Below are 22812 nucleotides of genomic sequence, written 5' to 3' on the forward strand. Positions count from 1 at the left end.
AAGGACGGCTAAAGGGTTCATCAATGTTTGGAATTGTAACTGTGTTTGTTGCAGCGCAGTTACAATTCAAGTTACAAGTTAAGCACTTGTCCTCTCTTCTTTTCTGTTTATTCGTGCGCTTTAAGTGATAGTTATACCATGCGTATCCAACTAGCCCAACTTTCGATTTCGTTGCAGTAGTATGTTGCACCTAAGCTTTCGATTTCGTTGCAGCAGTATGTTGCACCTAAGCTTGTTCTGTTGAGACATGCTGACATTTCATGAGCGGCATACAGTTTGGTAGTAAAGCAGAAACGTAGTCAGTAACTGATTCTCCCGGTATTTGCTTGCGCATTTTGAAATTGTAACGCTTTAGGACTTCATTGCTTAGAGCCTTGAAATTGTTCTCTAGTAGAGTGAGTGCTGTGATGTATTCATCCTGTGTGCCTTCGTCCCGAGTCTCTTCTTCGTATAAGACTGGTGCACCCGTATGTCGATCTCCCACACCATGAGGCATCCGATATATCGAACGCTGCGCCACGCCAAAGCCCAGAGAGTGCATTTTACCTAGCAAATATTGATCAATATTCGGCCGCGCTCTAACAAGTTTCAATCCCTTTTTGCACGCAGGTGACAAAAAAGCGGCGTAATTCCATCACCCTAATTATGTTGATTGCACGGCACTTGCAAGTGCACCGGTATGTTTATTTGCCATCTGCCAATCTTAACGCGCGGGCATAGTATTATACAAAAAGACCGATTGTCGAGGACACCAAAATAAGAATACGAAGTGACTCTGCAATCTCGTAGCAATGTTCACATTCCCGACCTTGTTTGTTAGCACACAGTCGCAAGCAATAAGCATGCTAGCCTGAAAAGCATGGCCTACATGATGTGGTACCTCGTGACATATTTTTAAAGTTTTCAGTTTTAAAATGCATGCCTTGGAGGCTACCTTTTTTTAGCTCTTCGAATCAAAGCAGCTGAAAGCAGCAGCTGCCAGATACAAAGCCATGAGTGACATCAATATGGCCTACATGTCGACAGTGGGAACTCGTGGCATAGAGAAAGGAAAGCCAAGGAAAGGCCCTCGCAATGTGAGCTGCAGAGCGAACAGTTTGGCGAAAGTCACGTGCTTTTGCAGGGGGTTGTAGGAATAGGTGGGCATGCCAGTGCTAGTGTCGTCTGCATCATCACTTTTATGACCGCGTTGTTGACAGCCAGCTGAATTTCCGAGTGCGCATTTTTATGCAGCTGTTGCACTTCAAAGATGGTGCGATGTGTTAGAAGCCTATAGCAGGGGAAGTGCTGGGCCAGTTACACCATACTGCGCCAATCTGACCTACTGCGCCAGGCTGTACATAAATGGCCATTTCCGTGATATCATTGACCGTAAGTGTAAACCCTCCAATCCAGCTCATTATTATCGTCGACAGCTCATTATTATCGTCGACCGATCTAGATGCGGCCAAGGACACGGTCGCATCCACATCCACTATAGTTTGATCATGTTGTAAAGCAGTTCATTCGTGGGGCTCGCATTGCTGTTATCGCCGTAGTTTACCCGCAAAAGGGGCGGCACCAACATCAGTAACTGTTAATTATTTAATAATACAGCGAAACCTCGATGATTTGTACCGGCCGGGAATGCCAATGATACTAGACTAGGTTCAGTTTTTGAACTCCGCGCTGCTGTTCCATCTTGCTCGGCCAGCACGGCATGGTTGAAGCAGAAATGCACTACGTAGTCTGTCGGCGGCTGCACACGCGGTTGAGCGTTATGTGTTTGTGCATATTTTGCTCAGTTTTGTGACCATTGTTTGGTCTAGCCGTGTAGTGATGACAGTGGTAAAAAAGTGAATGATGCCAACGTGCTGTATCCCTGAACACACGAGCAGCTATCCGATGGACATCAAGAAGTCAGGCCGGCATTTCTTCACCGCTCCCAGCAACGAGATGCTTCACTTCACATGGAACAGGGCCATTCCACGCTGACAAAGAACTCTCGGTGAAGTCCAAAGTTTGCGACATCCATTTTCACGAACAAGATATCTACAAGAACTAGGTGCATGTCATTAATGGAAACTGTTGTCAAAACGCCATATGGAAAATAGAGCCTCATTGATGGTGCTCTTCCGAAGATTTTTCCCAGCGTGCCTGCCTACCTCTCGAAACCGCCGCAAAAAAAAAAAAGCGGAAAAGAAAAGAGAGCTTGCTGAATACAACTTATCAAGGTGCTATACATGGCAACAGAACGCAGTGTGACTCCAACAAAGAAAACGCTGAGACCACTACAGACATCGAATCTGCCGGCACAAACGAGCTCACCCTGAATGACAGAGAGCTTGTTGAGCTGCCACTTTTGTGGTACACGATTAGGATTGGAGATGGCAGAAAAAAGTTTATTGCATTTTTCACAGTAAGCTCACCATTAAGCGGGGTCGTTCAAATAGAAAAACGCATTTGCATTTGTGAGAAAAAGCTGGCAGCGTATCTACTTTCGGGGATTGAGGGCGTCATTGAAGAAAAGACGCTGTGAGACCTCATGTAATCTGGCAGCCCTGTGCTTTATGTTGAGCTAGTTGGGACGCAGTTTCGAAGTCGTTCCTAGGCAGGCGCGTGCTCCATGACTGCATTAATGCCGTAACTCCTATTTATTAAAGTCATTTTCGCCTTATCGCCGCCTTGTCTACATTGCTGAGTCCTCACATTTGGCGCAGTCGTCGACGAACCATGCGGAGAAACCGGAGCCACTCGTCCATTTCGTGTGAGTTGGTGTTCTTTTGCTGGCTGCCCGCTTCATTGTCTTTGCCTGCCCTAAGCCTTCTTCGATCTTCCCCACCCATCCATCGACCGCAATGCCGCTTATAAACTGGAATGAGGCCACTGTAGAAGACCTTCAAGGGTTCATAACGGGCTTCATTCACCATGAACTTTCGCACCGTAATCTGGAGACGGCTGGCTCGAAGGATGAAATGATTGAATGCTTGCTTCATGACGTAGCCCACAACCGTCAACCATCTGGTGGGTCGAACTGGACAGCTGAGTAGTCGTTTTGAAGTACGAAAGTGCTGAGTGATTCACTGAAACAGTTTTTGACGTTGTCACAATGGCCGATGGTTCCAGTCCAAGTTACTATGTTGCCCCACCTCTTGGCTTCACTGCCAACCTTTAATGGTGACGGTAGTATTTTAGTACACCAGTGATTGAATAGCTCGAGCGTACCGAAGTATTGGCGTCATGAACACCGTCCACTCTCCTCACCGTAGCCTTTGGCAAGCTCCGTGGCCCGGCTGCACACTGAAAGAGCGTGGCCGGAAACTGTTTCGACACGTGGGAAAATTTCAAGACTGCCTTTGAGAGCTAATTTGGGGACAACCTTACGCTCTTGTAGTGGCAGCACATATTGACCAGACGCGTGCAGTCATGCAGTGAGAGCCTAGTTGACTACTCTTTGGCGGACTACTCTTTGGCGAAACTACGCGTGATTTCAAGATGTCCAGTCTGACTAACAGATCCTCAGCGCATTGAATATGCCTTACTGGGTGTGTGCGACGCACACTTGGCAACAACTATCGCTGCACAACGACCACTAACTGTGAGCGCATTTCTTGCCATCGCCACCCAACTTCACAGAACTAAAGAGCATGCCTCTGTTTTTCCAAGTCAGCCGCCCTTTGCAGCCAGATCATCAACGTTACGAGTGCCTCCCTTCCGGTGCTGCAAATTGGTTCTAGGAATGACAAAGCGTCTTCACAAGTCCATCCGCCTGCTTTATCAGCACCACATCGAATTTCGTCGTTGCCCCTGGATCAACAAGACACTCGTTATCTTTCAATTAGTTCACGAAATCGCACCCCTGCTTATCGCCCCGGGGAAGATATAAGCAAGGCCATATGTTACAACTGTTGCCAACCGGGCCATCTTGCATCAAAGTGCCCCCGTTCCGGAACCAGCGCCCCACTACCCAGCCAGCAAACAAGCTTTCCCTCTCTGGCGTGCCTCCAGCTTTCAGAACCATTCGAAGGATCTCTTGTACAGTGCGCTGTGCTTCAAGCAGACATTACACTTATCGGCACTGTAGATGAATTTCCAGACAGTGGTTCAAAGCACACCATATTATTGCTAGACGTCATTGGATCTGCCAACCTGCTACCGTGGACCAAACCTCCCATATCTGTTGTAGGTGATGGTACCGTCATGCCAGCTGGTATATTTTGTACTTGTATCACTGTGGGGCCTATTTTGGCAATACTTAACGTTCTCGTTCTGGCTAGAAATCCCTTGCCTTTAATCCTCGGAGAGGACTGGTTTGAGGCCGCCCGCCCTGAGCACCTTGTCCGACCACCTCATCCAACAGAAATCCCCCATCCTGGCACGGGTATTGTCATGTGATGCCTGGGAAAGGTACTACCACGAATGTCCAATGCTGCTGTGCTGTCCAATAGCTCTATGCCTTTTTTTACACAGACGACCTCTTCTACAGCCTGTTCCCTGTTTTCACCGTTGCAGCACAAACCCCAGCCCACATGGTTATTTTTCCGATCAAATGAAGGGTTACCTAATGTGATGCTACATGAAGCAAACGCGACGCAACTTTACTCGAATGATACCAGGTTGAAATCGTTATGGCCCCAGCTACGTGATGCCCACCCAAGTCTTACAACAAGAAGACACTACAGTTGAACATGCATCGCACCAGCATGTAGACGTCCCTGCCTATGATGACAATGATTCGGGGCTTTACAAAGGTACCGACCGCTCCACTGCATTTTTGCCAGATATATTACCATACATATTGCCAGAAAGTTAGCCAGCCACTGCAAGCCAATGAATTGAAAACAAAGACACAAAAAAAAGACAACGAAAGCATGCACTCAGCCGTACTAAAGCTTGCCAGTTTTCTGGATGAGCCCCGACAGCATCTCAGCTTCAAGATTGAGGCTCTCGAAGATAAGGGACCAGCAGGTGGTGAGCGCAAGGCCAAGAAACAAGCCACCAAGCCAGCTGCTAAGCCAACCCAAAATAAGCTACCCAAGCTGAGTCAAGGAGGTCTAGCTGCTGCGCGCAACATGAAAGAAGAAAAGGCATCACAGGAGGCAGCTGCCTTCTGCCGTGACAGCTGTGCGGAAGAAGCTCAGAAGAAGCGGAAATGTCACTGGGCTCTGGACAAGAAAGAAAAGATCAAGGTCAGAGGTGCCCATATTTTTTTTAAGATATCACTGAAACGGTGTGAAAAGAGGACGCAAACCAATGCAAAATGTGGATTCATGCAATGAGCAAGTGGAACAACATCAGATAGAGCGCCAGCAGAAACTTCGGGACAACATTAAGGCACGCAGAAAGACCAAGCCTCAAAGATGAAGAGTTTCAAGAAGGAGGACCACATTGTTCCAAGATTCTGGGAAGATGTTGGTGTTTTCGTTGCTGCGAGACTATGAGACACGAAAAAAAAAAAACGGGGTGGGGTCTGATCTCAAAAGTCCATCGGCCATTTTAAAAAAAAGAGGGGTCGGATATGAGACCTCACGTAATCTGGCAGCCCTGCGTTCCAATGTTGAGCTAGTCGGGACGCGGTATCGTAGTCGTTCCTAGGTGTGCGCGTGCTCCAAGATTGCATTGATGGTGTAGCTGTTACTTATTAAAGTTGTTTTTGCCTTGTCGCCCCCTTGTTTACCTTGCAGAGTCCTCACAACACAATCAAAGGAGATGTTCAGAGACCTGTTTTGGAGTATTGTAGAACTGTGCCAAAATGAACTGTAGGCGAGTCCGCGGGCGGCATTTCGGCCTCGAGCGAGGTACTTTTACAGAATGCGCTGTCAGTTATGCAAAGCCTCGCGAGTGCCCTGCAGAACACAGCGCAGGCCTTCGTGCAGACTGTGCGACCTCGTGTCAAGGTAGGCATACCTACCTACATGGGTTACCACGTCTGCAAGAGCGCAACGAATATCTCGACCAGTTGCTCCATTATCTGCAGGCGACGGGGTTTTCTGACACAGAACTTCTCGAGCGCGTGGTCCCGGTGTCGCTCACAAAGCAAGCGGCCCGGTGGTTCCAGCTAATCGGACGTCGCTCCTGCATAGTAGAAGAGTTTCGCGGCAGCTTCCGCAGCGAATTCCTACCGGCCAATTATGAGTGGCGTTTGCGGAGGGAATTGGAGCTACGCACCCAGCATCCGGACGAATCCTTGCTGGAGTATGTACGGGCAACGGACAACTGTATCGTCTCGCTAACCCTCACGCCCCCAACGCAGAAAAAGTCGAGCGATTTACGCAACAAGTGCACCCGACTTTTGCGGCACACTTCATGAAAGTTCGCAGACCTAGAAGAGCTTGCCACCGAGGCGAAGCGCATACAAGGGGACATCCTTGCTGCGCGATCGTATTGCCCACCTCCACCCACAGCGGAGTCAATCGAGCCTCGCTGTGCATAGAATGGCGGCGCGGTAGTTTCAGAAGCGTTTAGGAGTAATGCGCCAGTATTATTGGCTGATGAGCAGGTACCATGCGGTTGGGAGCTGTGAGACCACGCTTTGGACCCCTACGTTTACGAAATCCGTATGGCCCACACCGCCCCTGCGCATGACATTCCAAGGCAGGAGCACGCAGTCGGCGCAAGGCCTAACGAGCGGCGCAACCCGGAGCGAGGACCACCTGATCGAGGCGAGTTACGATCGGGCCGGAATGGTGTTCACGGTTTTTGCTATCGGTGCGGCGCGCCGGGGCACATCGCCCGCGAATGCAACCGCACACCGGGTCAGGAGCAAACACACGGTTCGGGAAACAGACGTCCCCGCCGGTGATCCACATTGAACCCCGCGGGGCGATCAGTAATCCCACCGATGCGTTCGGATCACTTTCACCGTCAGTCTGTGGCGACGGTGAGGCCGTAGACTCGCCCGTACCGCTGTTCGAGTTAACGATAGCTCGAAAGAAGTTCGTAGCACTTTTGAATAATGAGGCAAGCACTTCTTTGTTCGGCGACGACATGTTGCACCATCTCCGTTAGTACAATATCCGCTTGAGACAAAGCAACACCATTTTCCGCCTTGCTACCGGCCCAGCACAATTGAGCGGCGTGGCTAGGCTAGTGATCCGCTGGGATAGACGCGTGAGGCGACAGCGTTTCATGTATCTTCCTGGGCTGTCAATGTCTCTAATCCTGGGTCGAGACTCTTGCCAAGTGGGTTATTGTAATTGACATTGCAAACGGCAGTTACCGCGAGCGCGGCAAAGACGCGCTAAAGCTTTTCTCGACAGCCCCCGCATTGACAAAGGCATGCCAATTGCAGGGAGAGGCATGAGTACGCGAGGAGGAAAGCGCGCTGAAGAAGTGAGTAACCGCCCCGCCGGAACAATGTGCTGTGCTGCAGAGAAGGGCAGTGCACCCGCTTTTGGTAGAAGCACGGAGCCTCCTAGAAAGGGAACGAGCGTAGCTGTCGTCGCTGTTGTATGAGTATGACACGATGTTTACCGGCTGTTCCTGCCGCACTACGCTAGTCAAGCATAGAATTGACACGGGTGATGCACGACCTTGGAAATGCATTCCTGACCCATTAGCTTGGCTAAGCGGAAAGCACTTGACTCCGCCTTAGACGAACTCATCAACACAGCTGTAGTTGAGCGGCCCATGGGGTTTCCCGGTAGTTCTAGTTCCAAAGAAAGACGATACGTATTGCCTTTGTGTAGACTACCGCAGGCTGAATGAGGTTACAAAGAAGGACGCGTACCCCCTTCGCTACATTTCATCGCTAGTATCCAACCTAGGCGGGGCGAAGTACTTCACTACGCTCGATGCTAGCCGTGGATATTTTCAGGTTGAGATGGACGAGTGGGATAAAGAGAAGTCAGCTTTCACGTGCCACAGGGGACTTTTCCAATTCAGGAGAATGTCTTTCGGTTTGGTGGGAGCTCCTGCTACGTATTAGAGGCTAATGGACTGTGTTTTGGGAGATTCAAAGTGGCAGCACGCACTTGCATATCTAGACAACATAGTGCTAGACAACATAGTGGTTTACTCGAAAACGTTCGAAGAGCACTTGCGCCACTTGAGAACATTCTAGAAAGGCTGAGGTCTGCGGACATCATCCTGAACCCGAACAAAGCTCAGATAGCGGTGACCCGAATAACATTATTGGGATTTACGCTAGACGAGGGTCACATTTTGCCTAATAAGGATAAGCTTAAAGCAATAATTAGCTATCCATCGTCAAACAATATTGATGAGCTGAGGCGCTTTTTGGGGATGGTGAACTTTTATCGCCAATTCATTCCAGACTGCGCGGCAGTGCAGGTGCCTTTGACGAAACTCTTGAAGAAAGGTGAGTGTTGGGCTTAAGAACCAAGAGCAGGAGGCCGCATTGCGTCGCCTCGCGAAGTTACTGGCCGACACGGCTCAGCTGCAGCTACCCGATTTGAACAGGGAGTTTGTGATTCACACAGAAGCAAGCGACCTGAGCTTAGGAGCAATTATGCTTCAGGAGCATGGAGGTTCCCTCCGACCGATTGCGTTCACGAGTTGTATGTTGACGCCGGCAGAGAGGAACTACTCGGTAACCGGCGATAGTTTTTGCTCTCCGTAAGTTTCCTTTTATATCGACGGAGTTGCGTTTGTGATGGAGACTGACCACATGGCTCTCACTTGGTCGAGGCGCTTGAACGAACCAAGTGGCCACCTGGCCCGTTGAGCATTGCTGCTGCAGCGTTACGACTTCACCGTTCGCTACCACAAGTTTAGGAACAATGTGGCGGCCGACGCACTATTACCTGCTCCCTCCCGACACGAGGCAAGTCACGCGACTAATTGGAAACAAACTGAGAGCGAGACACTCGCGCTAACGCAACCAGCCGAGCAAACGTTAGTTCGAGGTAGAGGCTGTCGTTAGCACAGGGATTGTTTTTAGTAGAAAGAAACTGTTAGAAGCTCAGCAGAAAGATTCATTTTGTCGGAAGGTGTTCGACGGGCTCCAGGAGCCGGGTGGTTGTAAGGCCACCGCGCACAATGGGGCAGCTGGTATTGCTGTCGGTGCTGAGCACTCGGCAGCAGCTGGTAATGCTGTGAGCGCGCTGGATTCATATCTGCTGGATTCTGACGGCATCCTGCTGAGGTACATTCCATCCCACGATGATGCAAGTGAGTCATTCAAAGTCGTGATACCGCGCACTTTGAGAGGAGTACTTCTCTGCCACTTTCATTAGTCGTGCATTGCCGGGCATGTGAGCGGACCTAAGACTTACGCTAAGTTGTGCCGCCTTATACCTGGCCAGGTATGAAGTGGGATGTGATTCGCTACGTTCGTTCATGTCGTTTGTGCCAAAGCGTCAGGCCACGAGACGGACATCTGCCCGGCCTCATGCAACTGATTAACAGTCAGACTCCCTGGCAAATCGCGGCATGTGACGTAACGGGCCCATACCCCGCAACTCCCAGCAGAAACAAGTTCTTGCTGGTGATAACGGATCACCTCATTAAAAGGGTGGAACTTTTTCCCCTTAGGAAGATGATGGCTCGAGTGATTTTAGAAAAGTTGATGGAGGTTTGGCTTTCACCAGGTTCGGGTTCCCTGAGCGGCTGATTACAGACAACGCGTCTTATTTCACTGCGAGGGCGTTTGTTGACGCGTGCGCCGGGCGGGCGTTAAGCACAAGAAAAAAACCACCTACCGTGCTCAGTTGTATCCCATGGAGCGAGTCAATCGCAACATCAAGCACATGCTTGTTGCATTCTCTGAGAGACAAAGGGACTGGGATACCTACTTTCTAGAAATCGGTATTGCTTTGCGATCGACCATGAACCGACCGACTGGGTATGCGCCTTCTTCTCTGAACCTGGAGAGAGAACTGCCGAATCCAATGGAGACCGTACTTGCGGATCCCAGTGGAGTGCCAGTGGCGACATCAGCACGCGCTGAATACGCAACACAGCTGCGCGAGAAGCTAGCAGAAGCTTTACATAAAAGCTCGGTATAATCTCAGCACTGCTAGGTCACAGCGGAAGGCGCAGTGCGACCACACACATTGGAACGTACGCTACGAATCGGGCGATCTGGTGCTGCAGTGCCATCATGTTCCCAGCGATGCTAGCAAACAGTTTGCTGCCTCGCTAGCACCGCGGTGGTCCAGGCCGTACCGAGTGTGAGAGAACGTTTCCTCGTTCATTTATCGGCTCGCGAACATGAAAGGCAAACCAAGCGGCGGACCGGTGCATGTATGTGACTTGAAATGCTACGTGTACTGGGAGGAGCATGAGGACTACGGCCAGTCCCCCTCCAAGCCGGGCGCAGCGGGTCATATCGCTCGACACCGAGGGAGGATCCCAAAACCGCGTTACTACTTGCGTAACAGGTGAAGACACTCTCCAAGGCAGGCCGGATTTGATATGTTTGACGCGAGGGGCAAGGGTTCTTGCACAATACATGTGGGATTGTTGAACTGTTCCTTTTTTTTCTGTGTCGACTTTCCCCGAGCAGATGGAGAGTCGAAAGAAAAAGAGGTGCCGCCGGAACAGCTCGGAGAGAAAACCACTCCTCTCGCCGGATCCCCCAACTTCATCCATGTCATCATCGCGGCCGCACCCAACCAAGCAACGCCACTTCCAAGCTACCCCATTGCCCTCATCATCGGGCCTTTACGCAAGAGGCGCTAGGGTGACCAGCCACCAGCTCAGCCCAGCCACCTTGAAGTTGCTATCACAAGCCTACCTAGCTGACCTATATGGTTCTCTGGGCACCCCTTGGCCTCTGCTACCTCGAGGCCATGACGAAGCACGCCGAAGATGACTCTCTAGCCCGCCAGATCAGTGCAGCTACGACCCGATGCGGCAGCCCAGACCATGCTGGAGAGGGTGGCCTGAGCCAGTGCTGAACAGGACCGCCACCAACAACCTGAGTGGCAGGAGTCAACAGGGTGCGGTCCGGGCCAGATTGATACCAGCACCGGATCTAGGGCGGCAGTAACGGCAGGGAAAGCGACAGCAGTGGCAGTAACAACGAAGAAGGTGACAGTGGTGGCCATGACTGGCCATGACACAAGTGGGCACGGCAGCAGTGGTGGTGGCAAATTTGGATGCAGCGGCAACAAGTGGGGGCACCAGCTGCACCTACGGCAGAGGGCCAACTGCAGGAGGGCACTGATTGGGACCCATAGTGATAAATAACAAAATATTCTCATGTTACAGTCTCTGTCATTCGGGGGCCTCCTTAAGGGGTGACACTCCCTGAAAAAACTTTTTTTTATTATTTGTGCTAGAGACTTAGAAATTCAGATAATTAGAGAGTTCTTCATGTAGATTTCAAATCCACAATTAGTTTTTTGGGTAGCTGATATAGTTATTGAGTTATATTATACTAAATGACAAATTAAAGCTGTCTGTACAGGCACATTTTCATGTACTAAACTTTCACAAAAAAAGTATCGTGCTATGGTTTATTTAACTCTTTGTAGATCATAGAGTGCCGATATCTAGCAAAGAAATGTGTACAGTTACTAGAAAGTGCTAAAAAAATTATGACATTTCAACCATTGTTTCTCTCAGTTCCCTGAAACATAACCTTATTTTATTGTAATTACTACTGAGAGGTAGCGCAATCTCAAGTAGATATCGGCACTCTACATACCTTCAAGAGTAGGTACGCCAAATTTCGTTAGTATGCGCCAATTCTAAGTGTATGAAAGGTTTCCCGGAAAACATTGTAAGTTTCCAAAAATTTGAAAATGAGGAAAACAGGCTTGAAAGTTACAAAAGCATGTATTCTTAAAAATTAAATTGTAACAATGTGAATCTTCGATCACACTGAATAGCAGCCTTTACGGAAAGCATACAAAGTGTTCAGAACCCTCCCGCACTGTAGCTTGGCCCTTCATGGCTCCTAGGGTTGGTCTTTTCAGTGCGAGCCCTTTTCACTGCACTCCAATGTTGTGCCCTTGCTTCTGCAGTGCACTTCAAGTTCATTCTCTTTATGCGCAGGTCATCACAACGGTCAGTGTGCGTGGCCAACTCTTCTGGGGAAGTACCCCAATCTCTTGTAGGACATGCTCAAAGCTAGCATGGCCTTTATTATACCACAGCACGGCAATAGTATTATACCACAGCACGGCAATAGCTGTGGCTGTCTCCACAGATGTCTGGGAAGCAAATTTCGTTTTCGGACACAGCAGCCATATTTTACTGTTGAGTGACTCGGCTGCGTTTTGCGTCTTTCTATGGAGGCACCGAGCCAGGAGCTTCTCATCAGTAAGACGCTTTTAAATAGGCATAATTGCCAAGCCCTGTGCTTTAGTCAACAAGGGGGTGTGGCCTGGTGTAGGCTCCCTCAGTGCTTCAGCACGCCCATGCTTACACCACGAGTCTGGTCTAGCAGGGCAAAATTTATGGCTACTGGCTCCATCACTGGAGCAAGAATGAAAATAGTAGGCCCATATAGCAATGTACATGCTGCAGACACTGCCCTTGTTATTTGTTATAGCTATATGATAATATGCCTGCAGCTTCTGAATGGCTGTGACATTTAGCTTTTTCCCCTGGTGGCAGTGGTGCCATTTTTCGCAAAGCAATGCCTAGGCGTTTTGAGATGTGGTTGGTGCTCTCTTCTTTTTCGATGACAGTATTGCCATACACGTTTGCCTCACAGATAGCAGTGTAGGCCTTGCTGTCGCCATCACTCAAAAAAATTTGTGAAGCACACTGGGGTATTGTATAACAATGTCTTCTCTCATATGTGCACTGCTTCATATTCCATTGCATGGAATGAACACTGTGTTTTTTTTTTTCACATACAGGGCGGTGGAAGGCTTCCCACATTTCTTCATCGCTCCCTCTGTCCTTGTGTATACTGCAAGAGAGGCAGTAATTCGAAAGGACCTCAAAGTCTAGGCAAAGACCTGTGTCCAGGGACACAGCTGTGCCCCCTCCGTTGTGGCTTTTATGGCCCCCTTTTTTGCCAAATGACGTCGAACATGACCGGCACATCGCCGCCGCCGACGGCGTCCTTCGTGATCCTTCGTGCCTCTTCCAAGTTTTGGCTAACAGCATTCATAGCAGCACAATGGAGCTTCTTGGCAATACCATGAAATGTCTTCTGATGCATCGGTTTTGGCAGGCCGATGATCGCACAAAATCGCGAAAGCTGGTCATGTCCTGCACCTATGGCACGTGCTGCCAAAACAGCCCGCACGTTTATGGCGAAGCTGTCGCGCGAGCTCCCGCTGCCATAGCAAATGTTCAGGCTGGGGTCACCGCACTCACCGGCCGAGATGATCTGCTTCGATGTATGCATAGACAAAAGCACAGACTCCGGGCACTCAGCATTGTCGCAACGTAGCTCTAACAAGGAAGAAAGTCCTTTGCGTTTCTCGGCTACTACTCGGATGGCGAGTTTCCGTTCGCGGCAAGCGGGGCATGCCAAACCTGCCATCAGTGCTGTCAATGCGCCAATCTCGCACAGCAACGTGCTAGCAGCATAAGCACCAGTCGACCGTGCCTCACTTTTGAAGAATTCCATCTTCTCCTGTGATGCGCTGACGAGCTCCACAACAGCGTCGATTTCAGAAACGTTGTGGTTGCCAACGTCGTGGTGACCGATGTCAGCGGGGCAAGGTTCTGTTTGGCATTGCATAAGTCAGTTGCCAGAATTTGGGCTGGTTGTTGCCAGACTGCTATCAAATTTAGCGGAGAAATTCGCCTCTGCAGTTGTGGCTTCTCCGTGAGGATTTGGTGTAGTCCGCGGTGCGTTTCGAGAGTCTGTGAGCTACGTTGGCCGTTTTAATTAACAAAATGAACGTAAAACGAGCGTTCCAAAAGTCGGGGTGCGTTTTCTTGCTGTGTGTGCTGCTGTGCAATTAAGAGATCGTGTCTCAGAGTTAGGGAATCAATGACGCGTCGTCCACCGTGAATTTCGCGAGTGCGATGAACTTGTTCGCGAGTGTGTGTGCGACGTAATTAACGCAATGAACAGCGCATTACAGAAGTCGGGGCGCATTCTCTTGCTGTGTGCGCAGCTGTGCAATTAAGGGGGGACGCGGCTTTGGGATCGCGAAAAATGGCAAAAAAATCGATTTTTTGAAACTCAAGTTTTCAGTTTCTGGAACCCTTTTTCTATCTGGTTCCAAAATATCTACACTGAAAACCGCGCAGAAGTGCTTCGGAAAATTCGTTTCACCCACCTAGGTAGCAAAAATATTTCTGAAAATGGCGAGAAACGGCGATTTTCAAAAAATAATAGCTTCGCTATGCTTGGGCCGGGAGCCGGCTTCTTGGGCTCATCGGAAAGAGCATTTTTCCGTGTTTAACTTTCCCGCCTCAGCTGGCTCCTCCCTTTAACAACAAGCGAGCAAAAAGCAAATGTTTGAAGGTCGTTTTGAGGCCCTTGATTGGCCGTGGCCGCCATGTTGCCTCAGCTCGCCTCGCCATTGGCCCGATGCTCGCTCCGGGAGATCGTCGTTTGCTGCTTGTGCGTCGCGAGGACATGGCTCTCGAAAATCGCCACTTCGTGACGTGTTCACGGCTTGATAATCACTTAAGATATAACTACGCTTTAGTTACGAGCAGTAAGCGGATGCGCGATCAGGTTACTACGAGCGTCAGCGCGGTCTACGAGCGCCGCGCGTCATTGAAGTCGTCTTTAGCCCTAACTCCGCCGACTGCGGGCAGGAACTACCCGCTAGCGCATTCGTGGTGACGTGTTTCTTCGCAAGCAACGAAGCTGTAAGCGGCGGCACGATCTGATTACTACGAGTGGCCGCACCGGATGCACGATCAGATTACTACGAGCGGGCGCGCGGCGGTCTACGAGTGCGGCGCGTCATCGGAGTCGGCTTTAGGCCTAACTCCGCTGACAGCGAGACTGCGGGCAGGAACGACGCGCAAGCGCACTCTTGGTGACGTGCTTCTTCGCAAGGAATGTACCACATCACTCGCTAGCTCCTCCGAATATTGTACGGGCATTTTACGCATCGGCAGCGGACAACACAGTCAAGCTCGTCACCCCCCCCCCCCCCCCCCCTTCACAGCCAAGGATCGCTCGGAACAGCGGCTAGCAGTTTCGCGCGTCGTCATTCGAAAATGCGATGCCAAGTGCAGTGCGTGCCGATTTTTTGTCTTCGTAGTTACTCATTTCGCGGATCGTCATCGAATGCCGCCGGCAAGTGCATTACGCGCCGGCTGCACTGTCCACGCGACCGCGCACCCCACGGTCATATGGAGTGCCGTCAGTAAGCTTTTGTGATGCGATTCAGACGTGCTTGGAGCCGTGCTTGATATCTCCACGAACGTCTATGAATGTTCCGAGGTTAATGAATTGCTGTAGATTAGAATTTCCGCGACCGGCTGTATGATGATGCGTTTCACGGCTAGAGCGGTGAAAGAGCATGTGTGAATCAGGGGCACGAATTTTTATATGCCCGTTTCGTGTCATTAATTATACTGCTAGAAATTCCCGTGCCACCAGTCTTCTGCCCATAACTTTGTTATTTGGAAAGAAGGCATAGGCCGTCATGGTGTGATCCATTTTTCTGATGCAATAAACTTCTCTCCAAAGAAAAAAAAGTTCAGTGAATATTTCTAATCAAGTGCTTAATTACGCTAATTACAACTTCAGCACAAAAAAGTATGTTTAATAATTTCAGTATATGGTTTTATTCAATTACAACCTTTTCTGTCATACTTATCACACGGCTCCTTCATACAAAGAACTTGGTTTGAAATTCATACTTGTTCTTTGTAACTCATGAAAAGGAGTAAATCATGAAAAGAAGTCAAATATCGCAAGACAAACCTGAGATCACAATTTTTAGGTGTCTTAGAGACGTAAAGAAAAGTTGAAACTTTAAACGCAGCTTTCTCAATACTGTTTTTTTTTTTTTTGACATTATGCTCAGCCCCTCCACATGGTTCAGTGAAGAAATAATTTGTTTCTCGTAAAGTATTTGTGGTATCGCTTCAAAATTTTTATGAAAGCACTGTGAGGTTATTCTTAGTGTCTGTGCCAATTTTCATCAATATCCAACGAGAAACAAAAAAGTTCATTGAAAAAAAGCCTGTCGAAAACTTCTACAGGCTTTTTCTCACAAGTGTGTTTTGGACATTGTGCATTGCTCGTGGAAAGAGTAGCACGAGAATGACTGGACCGATTTTGATTCTGTTTTTTTTTCCCTGAATCCCTGAACACTGCTTGTGGGTACAGCAATCTTCAATTTCTGTTTTGTGGCCCTGTTATTTTTCTAGACGATGATTTGTCCGTGCCATTGTTTCTGACAATGTGTGTCGGCAGCCATGATGATCTCTAAAAAAAAAACGAGAATTTATTAAAAAATTGCGAGAGTGTCATACCCTGTAGCTTTCTTTTGAGTAAAGATCAACATCATTCGCAGCTTCCTGGCATGTTTTGTTGCAGCGCTAGGCTTTCCACGAGCAGACCATGTAATTGGATCGTGTAGCATTATGTAACTTGAGAACTACTGAAGCTATCATGATGAAACTGCATATTTCCCTATTCTAGACACTTATGAGTATGCATGCCAAATTTCATTGCTGTAGGTCAATAAATAAAAAAGTTTATTTTCAAAGCCACCTCCCCCCTTAAGAGGTCACGTCTCGGTATTAGGGACGACATAGAAAACTGAATAGAGTCGTAGCAGGCGGTGAGCTGCCCCTTCCCCCCTCCCCCTTTTTTTCACAGCTGATTGTGCCGCGTCGACCGCGTGCCACGACCGGGATGCTACGCTTCCCCTAGTTGTGTCAGCACGAGACATATCGTTCGGACTCGTGTACATGTGACAAATAAACGTCCTAAGGCTGGCTAATCGGGGTACGTCGGATATGCTACAGCTATATACGCCTGGAACGCTGCTTTATCGACACAGTTGGAGCAAATAAGCGCGACTCGCGCATACCTGTAAATGGGATCCCGCATAAGCATTCATTATTTGAAATTTCGGTCGTTTGTGCTAATTGTGGGTGGGGTCCTGCAAGCGACGGCGACTCGTAGGTGGGGTGATTTACAGGTACGCGCGAGTCGCGCTTAATTCGCTGCAACTGTGTCGATAAAGCAGCCTTCCAGGCGTATATAGCTGTAGCATATCTGACACACCCCGATTAGTCAGCCTTGGGACGTTTATTTGTCACATTACACGAGTCCGAACGATATGTCTTGTGTTCACACAGCTAGGCGAAGCGTAGGGTCCCCGTCGGCGGTCGACGCGGCACGATCAGCTCTGAAAAAAAAAAAAAAAAAAGCGGGGGGGGGGGGGGGGGAGCAGCGCACCGCCTGCTGCGACTCTATTCAGTTTTTCCTGTCGTCCCTAATACTGAGACGCGATCTCTTAACTCTACAGCTGCGCACACAAAGAGAGAACGCGCCCCGAATTTCGTAACGCACGGTTCATTGCGTTCACACGCACTCGCGGACAAGTTCATCGCACTCGCGAAATTCACGGCGGACAACGTGTCGTTGATTACCTAACTCTGAGACACGATCTCTTAATTGCACAGCAGCGCACACAGCAAAAGAACGTGCCCCAATGTCTGCAAGGCGCAGTTCATTTCGTTAATTAAAACGGCGAGCGTCGATCATGCACTTGCATAATGCACCGCGGACTACACCAAACCCTCACAGAGAAGCCACAACTACAGGAGCCAATTTCTCTGCCAAATTTGACAGCAGTCTGGCAACACTGACTCTCCAAGTCTGGCAACAACTTATGCAACGCCAAACAGAACTTTGCCGTCAGCAGTATGCCTAACCGGAGCATCACAGGCGTTGTTCGCGCCTGTCGTTCTTCGGAGCGGCTTACGTCGTTTTCCTCGGTACTTGTGCCGAGTTCTGTACTTTTGGACTTCGGAACTGCTCTTTTTCAGGCTTGTCATCTCAAGAAAACGCGGAGTGAACACGGAAAACTGCTGCTAGCAAGAACGCGCAGCAGCGGTGATACGGCCTCACTACACGTAAGGAGCGCCGCGCTGGTTGGCGCGCAATTCATAACACGCGACGGTCGCGTCTTCTTTCTCGTTTTTCCTTTATTCTCCGAGAATATACGAGACAAGCGGTCATAGAATCTTGGAGGAGAGAGGTGACTCTGCGCGGCCCGATGATTGCAAATGCCGGGCGGCGCTGCCCGCCCGCGTCGAAACAATGCAAATGACGCGAATTTTTGTGACTTTTGTTGAATTCTGGTGTCACCGCCGCTCACTTAGGCGCACCTTTGGGTGACTTCTAGTGCAAACTTCGGCTTAATATTCATAGAAATAATGGTTCATATACCAAAGGTGACAGTACAAAGTAAACCAAAAAAGTGATTTTTTTTTTTTAATAAACCGCGACTTTTCGACGATAATGACCAAGGAGTAAGCGTCTACGCTTGTTTTTTCTACTATATCCTCGCGACATTTGCACGCTATTGCTATCGCCTAGCAATAAAGTGTTGTTGTTGACATAGCCTGTTGACTTATTCGCCCGAACCCGTGTAGCTGCAATGAGATGAGCTACGGATAGGGGACGTTAATCGTGCACGGTACGACTGTGTGCGACTGGAACATTAGTTAGGCTTCTGCGTCAGCCGTACATAGGACGGACCCCCTACACTGCTCAGCTGCGTGACTGGCATAGCGTCAAGTGTATTGCAACTTTTAACAAACAGCAAAAGCACACTACATCACTGTTCCCGGCCATCTCATGCAGGATCAGTTTCAAGAGTGCGGGGCGGGAGCAAAAAAACCTCGCTGCACCAACTAACTCGTAAAGCGTGTCCGTGTGGCTCTGCACTAGGTGATAAGGCCTCTTGACGTGCACAGCCACGCATTATGAGTACTGCCTATGTTGGCCTGTTCTATTTTCTTTATTATCGAAGGCCATCACTGTTCATGAACAAGTTAGAACTCCCGATAATACTTGTGATTGCCAACTGTGCCGCTTCATGACTCGCGCAACACGCTCGCACCTCAGTTCAACAATGTGCTCACGCAAACGAACCGCTGAACGTACAAAGGCCAGATTTGTTGAAAAAGAAAAAAAAAGGTAGGCCAGTCACACTGCGGAATGGCTGTTGACCGAAACACCAGTCGAACCAACGTTTGTAGAACCTGTTCAGTTGCTACCCTCTCCGCCTCTGTCATACACTGAAAGTGGCGCGAAACTTACTTCCGGTCCAGGTGGCACCACTGCCACACCAGGCTCCTCGCAGCAGACAACGAAGCACAAGCGAACATCGCGCATGCAGCTGCTATCCTCGCAAATATTGAATTGAAACGCAACTACAAAAATAGCTTTTATCTTTAGGTAGTTGTGAAGGTTTAATACATTAGCAGGAACGTCTGAAAGAGTGTTATGTGGTCTTATATGTTGAGTGACCACTCGGTGACTGGCGGATTCTGCAGCCCTCATCAAGTTCAGCGAGACAGGCATAAGTTTTGCCCATTGTCTAAGCAACAAGCTGTGACGACAATTCTTTTCAGCGAACGGGGAAGACTCCAAAGGTTTTGGTAGCCTCTGTGATAGTACTTAACGGCAGAATTTTGTTGGAGCGGCAGGAGTCGTGCAGTGGTATCTGCTCACATACATCCTTTGCATTACCCATTATACCTTTGGTAAGTGCTGAAAAAACGACTAGGAAACATCACTCAACAATTTCGGGTAGATCAGCTATGCAGCACAGCCTGTTCACAAAAATCAACCCTTGCAAATGCATGACTAAGTTATGCATGTGCACACTTTGATAGCGATCAAGCCCAATTGGGATCGGATGTTTTGACTCGCTCATCTGCCCAAATTGCGGAAAGAAAGCCAATTGGGCTCGACAGCTTCAGCTTCGAACAAAGTGTGCAGCTTATACTTTGGGTTAATACTTCCCAGCAGCTGCTGATTTCGCAGCTGCAGGGGACACATTCAGCGTCTCAACATGTGCGAGCAGTTCTGTCAGATGTGAAAGTTCAATGATAGCGTTATATTTACAACGTCTATGCAACATGCTCATTCTCCTGCAGGTTCCATCCCACTGTGATGGTTACATTTCAATGAAGGCGAAGTGGTAAAGGCCCGTGTACTGTGCGATGATATCAGTGCATGTCAAACACCAGATGCTCGAAGTTTCAGGAGCCCATCACTATGGCGTCCCTAATAATGATGTCATGGTTTTGAAATGTCATACCTTAATTATTATTATTAATATTATTATTATTATTACTATTAATATTAATATTGCCCAAGAATAGCCAAGAACACTAGGTAACATCGCTAATGTTGCTATGCAGGTGGACTGTGGAGCACAGAGAATTCTCAGAAATCAGCTCTCCAGAGCGCATGACTAAGTTCAGCGTGTGCACACTTAGATAGCGATCAAGCTTAGTCGGGACCGAATTTTTTTGCTGGCTTACCTGTGCAAGTTGCAGAAAGAAGCTCATGAAGGTCGAGATGTTTAGCTTCGAACAGTATGCAGCGTATAAACCGCAAACTCTCGGCACACAGCACAGCAGCTGCTTTCTCTTCCATATAGTATCGCCCCCGCTCATACTCTTCCACGACCTGGCCACACATTCAGTGCGTCAACGCGTGCGGGGCTGTCAGTTGTGAATGCATGGCGATTGAGTTTAAATATAATCACTACCACACCTTCAGCAACGATGACGAATCTTTCGAAGATTAGTGTGCGTTATTCAGCCTTTATAACACATCATCATCATCAGCCCGACTACGTCCACTGCAGGACAAAGGCCTCTCCCATGTTCCGCCAGTTAACCCGGTCCTGTGCTTGCTGCTGCCAATTTATACCCGCAAACTTCTTAATCTCATCTGCCCACCTAACCTTCTGTCTCCCCCTAACCCGCTTCTCTTTTCTGGGAATCCAGTTAGTTACCCTTAATGACCAGCGGTTATCCTGTCTACGCGCTACATGCCCGGCCCATGTCCATTTCCTCTTCTTTATTTCAACTATGATATCCTTAACCCCCGTTTGTCCCCTAATCCACTCTGCTCTCTTCTTGTCTCTTAAGGTTACACCTACCATTTTTCTTTCCATTGCTCGCTGCGTCGTCCTCAATTTAAGCTGAACCCTCTTTGTAAGTCTCCAGGTTTCTGCTCCGTAGCTAAGTACCGGCAAGATACAGCTGTTATATACCTTCCTCTTGAGGGATAGTGGCAATCTACCTGTCATAATTTGAGAGTGCTTGCCGAATGTGCTCCACCCCATTCTTATTCTTCTAGTTACTTCAATCTCGTGGTTCGGCTCTGCGGTTATTACCTGCCCTAAGTAGACATAGTCTTTTACAACTTCAAGTGCACTTTTACCTATCTCGAAGCGCTGCTCCTTTCCGTGGTTGTTATACATTACTTTCGTTTTCTGCAGATTAATTTTAAGACCCATCTTTCTGCTCTCCTTGTCTACCTCAGTAATCATGAGTTGCAGTTCGTCCCCTGAGTTACTCAGCAATGCAATGTCATCAGCGAAGCGCAGGTTACTAAGGTATTCTCCATTAACTTTTATCCCTAACTGTTCCCATTCTAGGCTTCTGAAAACCTCCTGTAAGCACGCGGTAAATAGCATTGGGGAGATTGTGTCCCCCTGCTTTACACCCTTCTTGATTGGCATTCTGTTGCTTTCTTTATGAAGCACTATGGTAGCAGTTGACCCCCTGTAGATTTCTTCCAGAATGTTTATATATATACTTCATCTACGCCCTGATTCCGCAGTGTCTGCATGACGGCTGATATTTCTACTGAATCAATCGCCTTTTCGTAATCTATGAAAGCTATGTATAGTGGTTGGTTATACTCTGAGCATTTCTCTATTACCTGATTTATAGTATGAACGTGGTCAATTGTTGAGTAGCCTGTTCGAAATCCTGCTTGTTCCTTTGGTTGATTGAATTCTAATGTTTTCTTTACTCTGTTAGCAATTACCTTTGTAAATAGCTTGTATACTACAGAGAGCAAGCTGATTGGCCTGTAATTCTTCAAGTCCTTGTCATCTCCTTTCTTATGTATTAAGATGTTGTTAGCGTTCTGCCAAGACTCTGGTACTCTTCCCGTCAGGAGACACCTCGTAAACAGGGTGGCTAGTTCTTCTAACACAATCTGTCCTCCATCTTTCAGCAGATCAGATGTTACCTGATCCTCACCAGTAGCTTTGCCTCTTTGCATGCTCTCCAAAGCTTTTCTGACTTCTTCTATCATTACTGGTGGGGTGTCATCTGGGTTACTGCTAGTTCTTATAGTATGAAGGTCTTGGTTGTCTCGGCTACTGTACAGTTTTCTGTAATACTCCTCCGCTATTTTAACTATCCTATCCATATTGGTAGTTATATTGCCTTCTTTGTCCTTTAGTGCATACATCCGACTTTTGCCTATCCCAAGTTTTCTCTTCACTGCTTTGACGCTTACTCCGTTTTTCAGAGCGTGTTCAATTCTCTCGATGTTATACCTTCTTACATGGCATACCTTACGCCGATTAATCAACTTCGAAAGCTCTGCCAGTTCTATTTTGTCTGTTGTACTTGACACTTTCATGATTTGACGCTTCTTAATTAGGTTCTTCGTTTCCTGGGAAAGCTTGCCAGTGTCTTGTCTAACTACCCTGCCTCCAACTTCCACTGCACACTCCGTAATGATACTCGTCAGATTATCATTCATTGTATCTACGCTAAGGTTGGTTTTCTCACTAAGAGCCTAGTACCTGTTCTGCAGCGACACTCTGAATTCCTGTACTTTCCCTCTCTCTGCTTTATAACACAAAAAGCCCCAAAACGACTGTTTTTATCAGCACTGTAAATGCTCTGCCAACTCGCAGTCAGCAAACAAACACATTATTATCACTCAAAGTGAGTGCACCACATGCCGCATCCACAATTTTC

The 22812-nt window shown here is 48.4% G+C and overlaps 1 protein-coding gene across 32 annotated transcripts in view; it reads left to right on the forward strand.

Annotated features, from left to right (window-relative positions):
- lili (LMBR1-like protein lilipod) overlaps nucleotides 1–22812 on the forward strand; it is a 742764-nt gene that overhangs the window by 40188 nt on the left and 679764 nt on the right. For 4 of the 32 annotated variants that reach the window (XM_075894053.1, XM_075894055.1, XM_075894052.1 and 1 more), the window contains exon 1: nucleotides 17292–17916. The exons of 10 other annotated variants lie outside the window; for them this stretch is intronic. In XM_075894053.1, the coding sequence (XP_075750168.1) occupies nucleotides 17707–17916 (210 nt within the window). In that variant the 5' untranslated portion in view covers nucleotides 17292–17706. Of the gene's footprint in view, nucleotides 1–17288; nucleotides 17917–22812 lie in introns of those variants that run through there. 18 more of the 32 variants (XR_012895090.1, XM_075894058.1, XM_075894059.1 and 15 more) reach the window with 14 other exon arrangements.

Source organism: Rhipicephalus microplus, chromosome 4 (genome assembly GCF_043290135.1).
Source record: "Rhipicephalus microplus isolate Deutch F79 chromosome 4, USDA_Rmic, whole genome shotgun sequence".
In the NCBI taxonomy this organism is placed as follows: domain Eukaryota; kingdom Metazoa; phylum Arthropoda; class Arachnida; order Ixodida; family Ixodidae; genus Rhipicephalus; species Rhipicephalus microplus.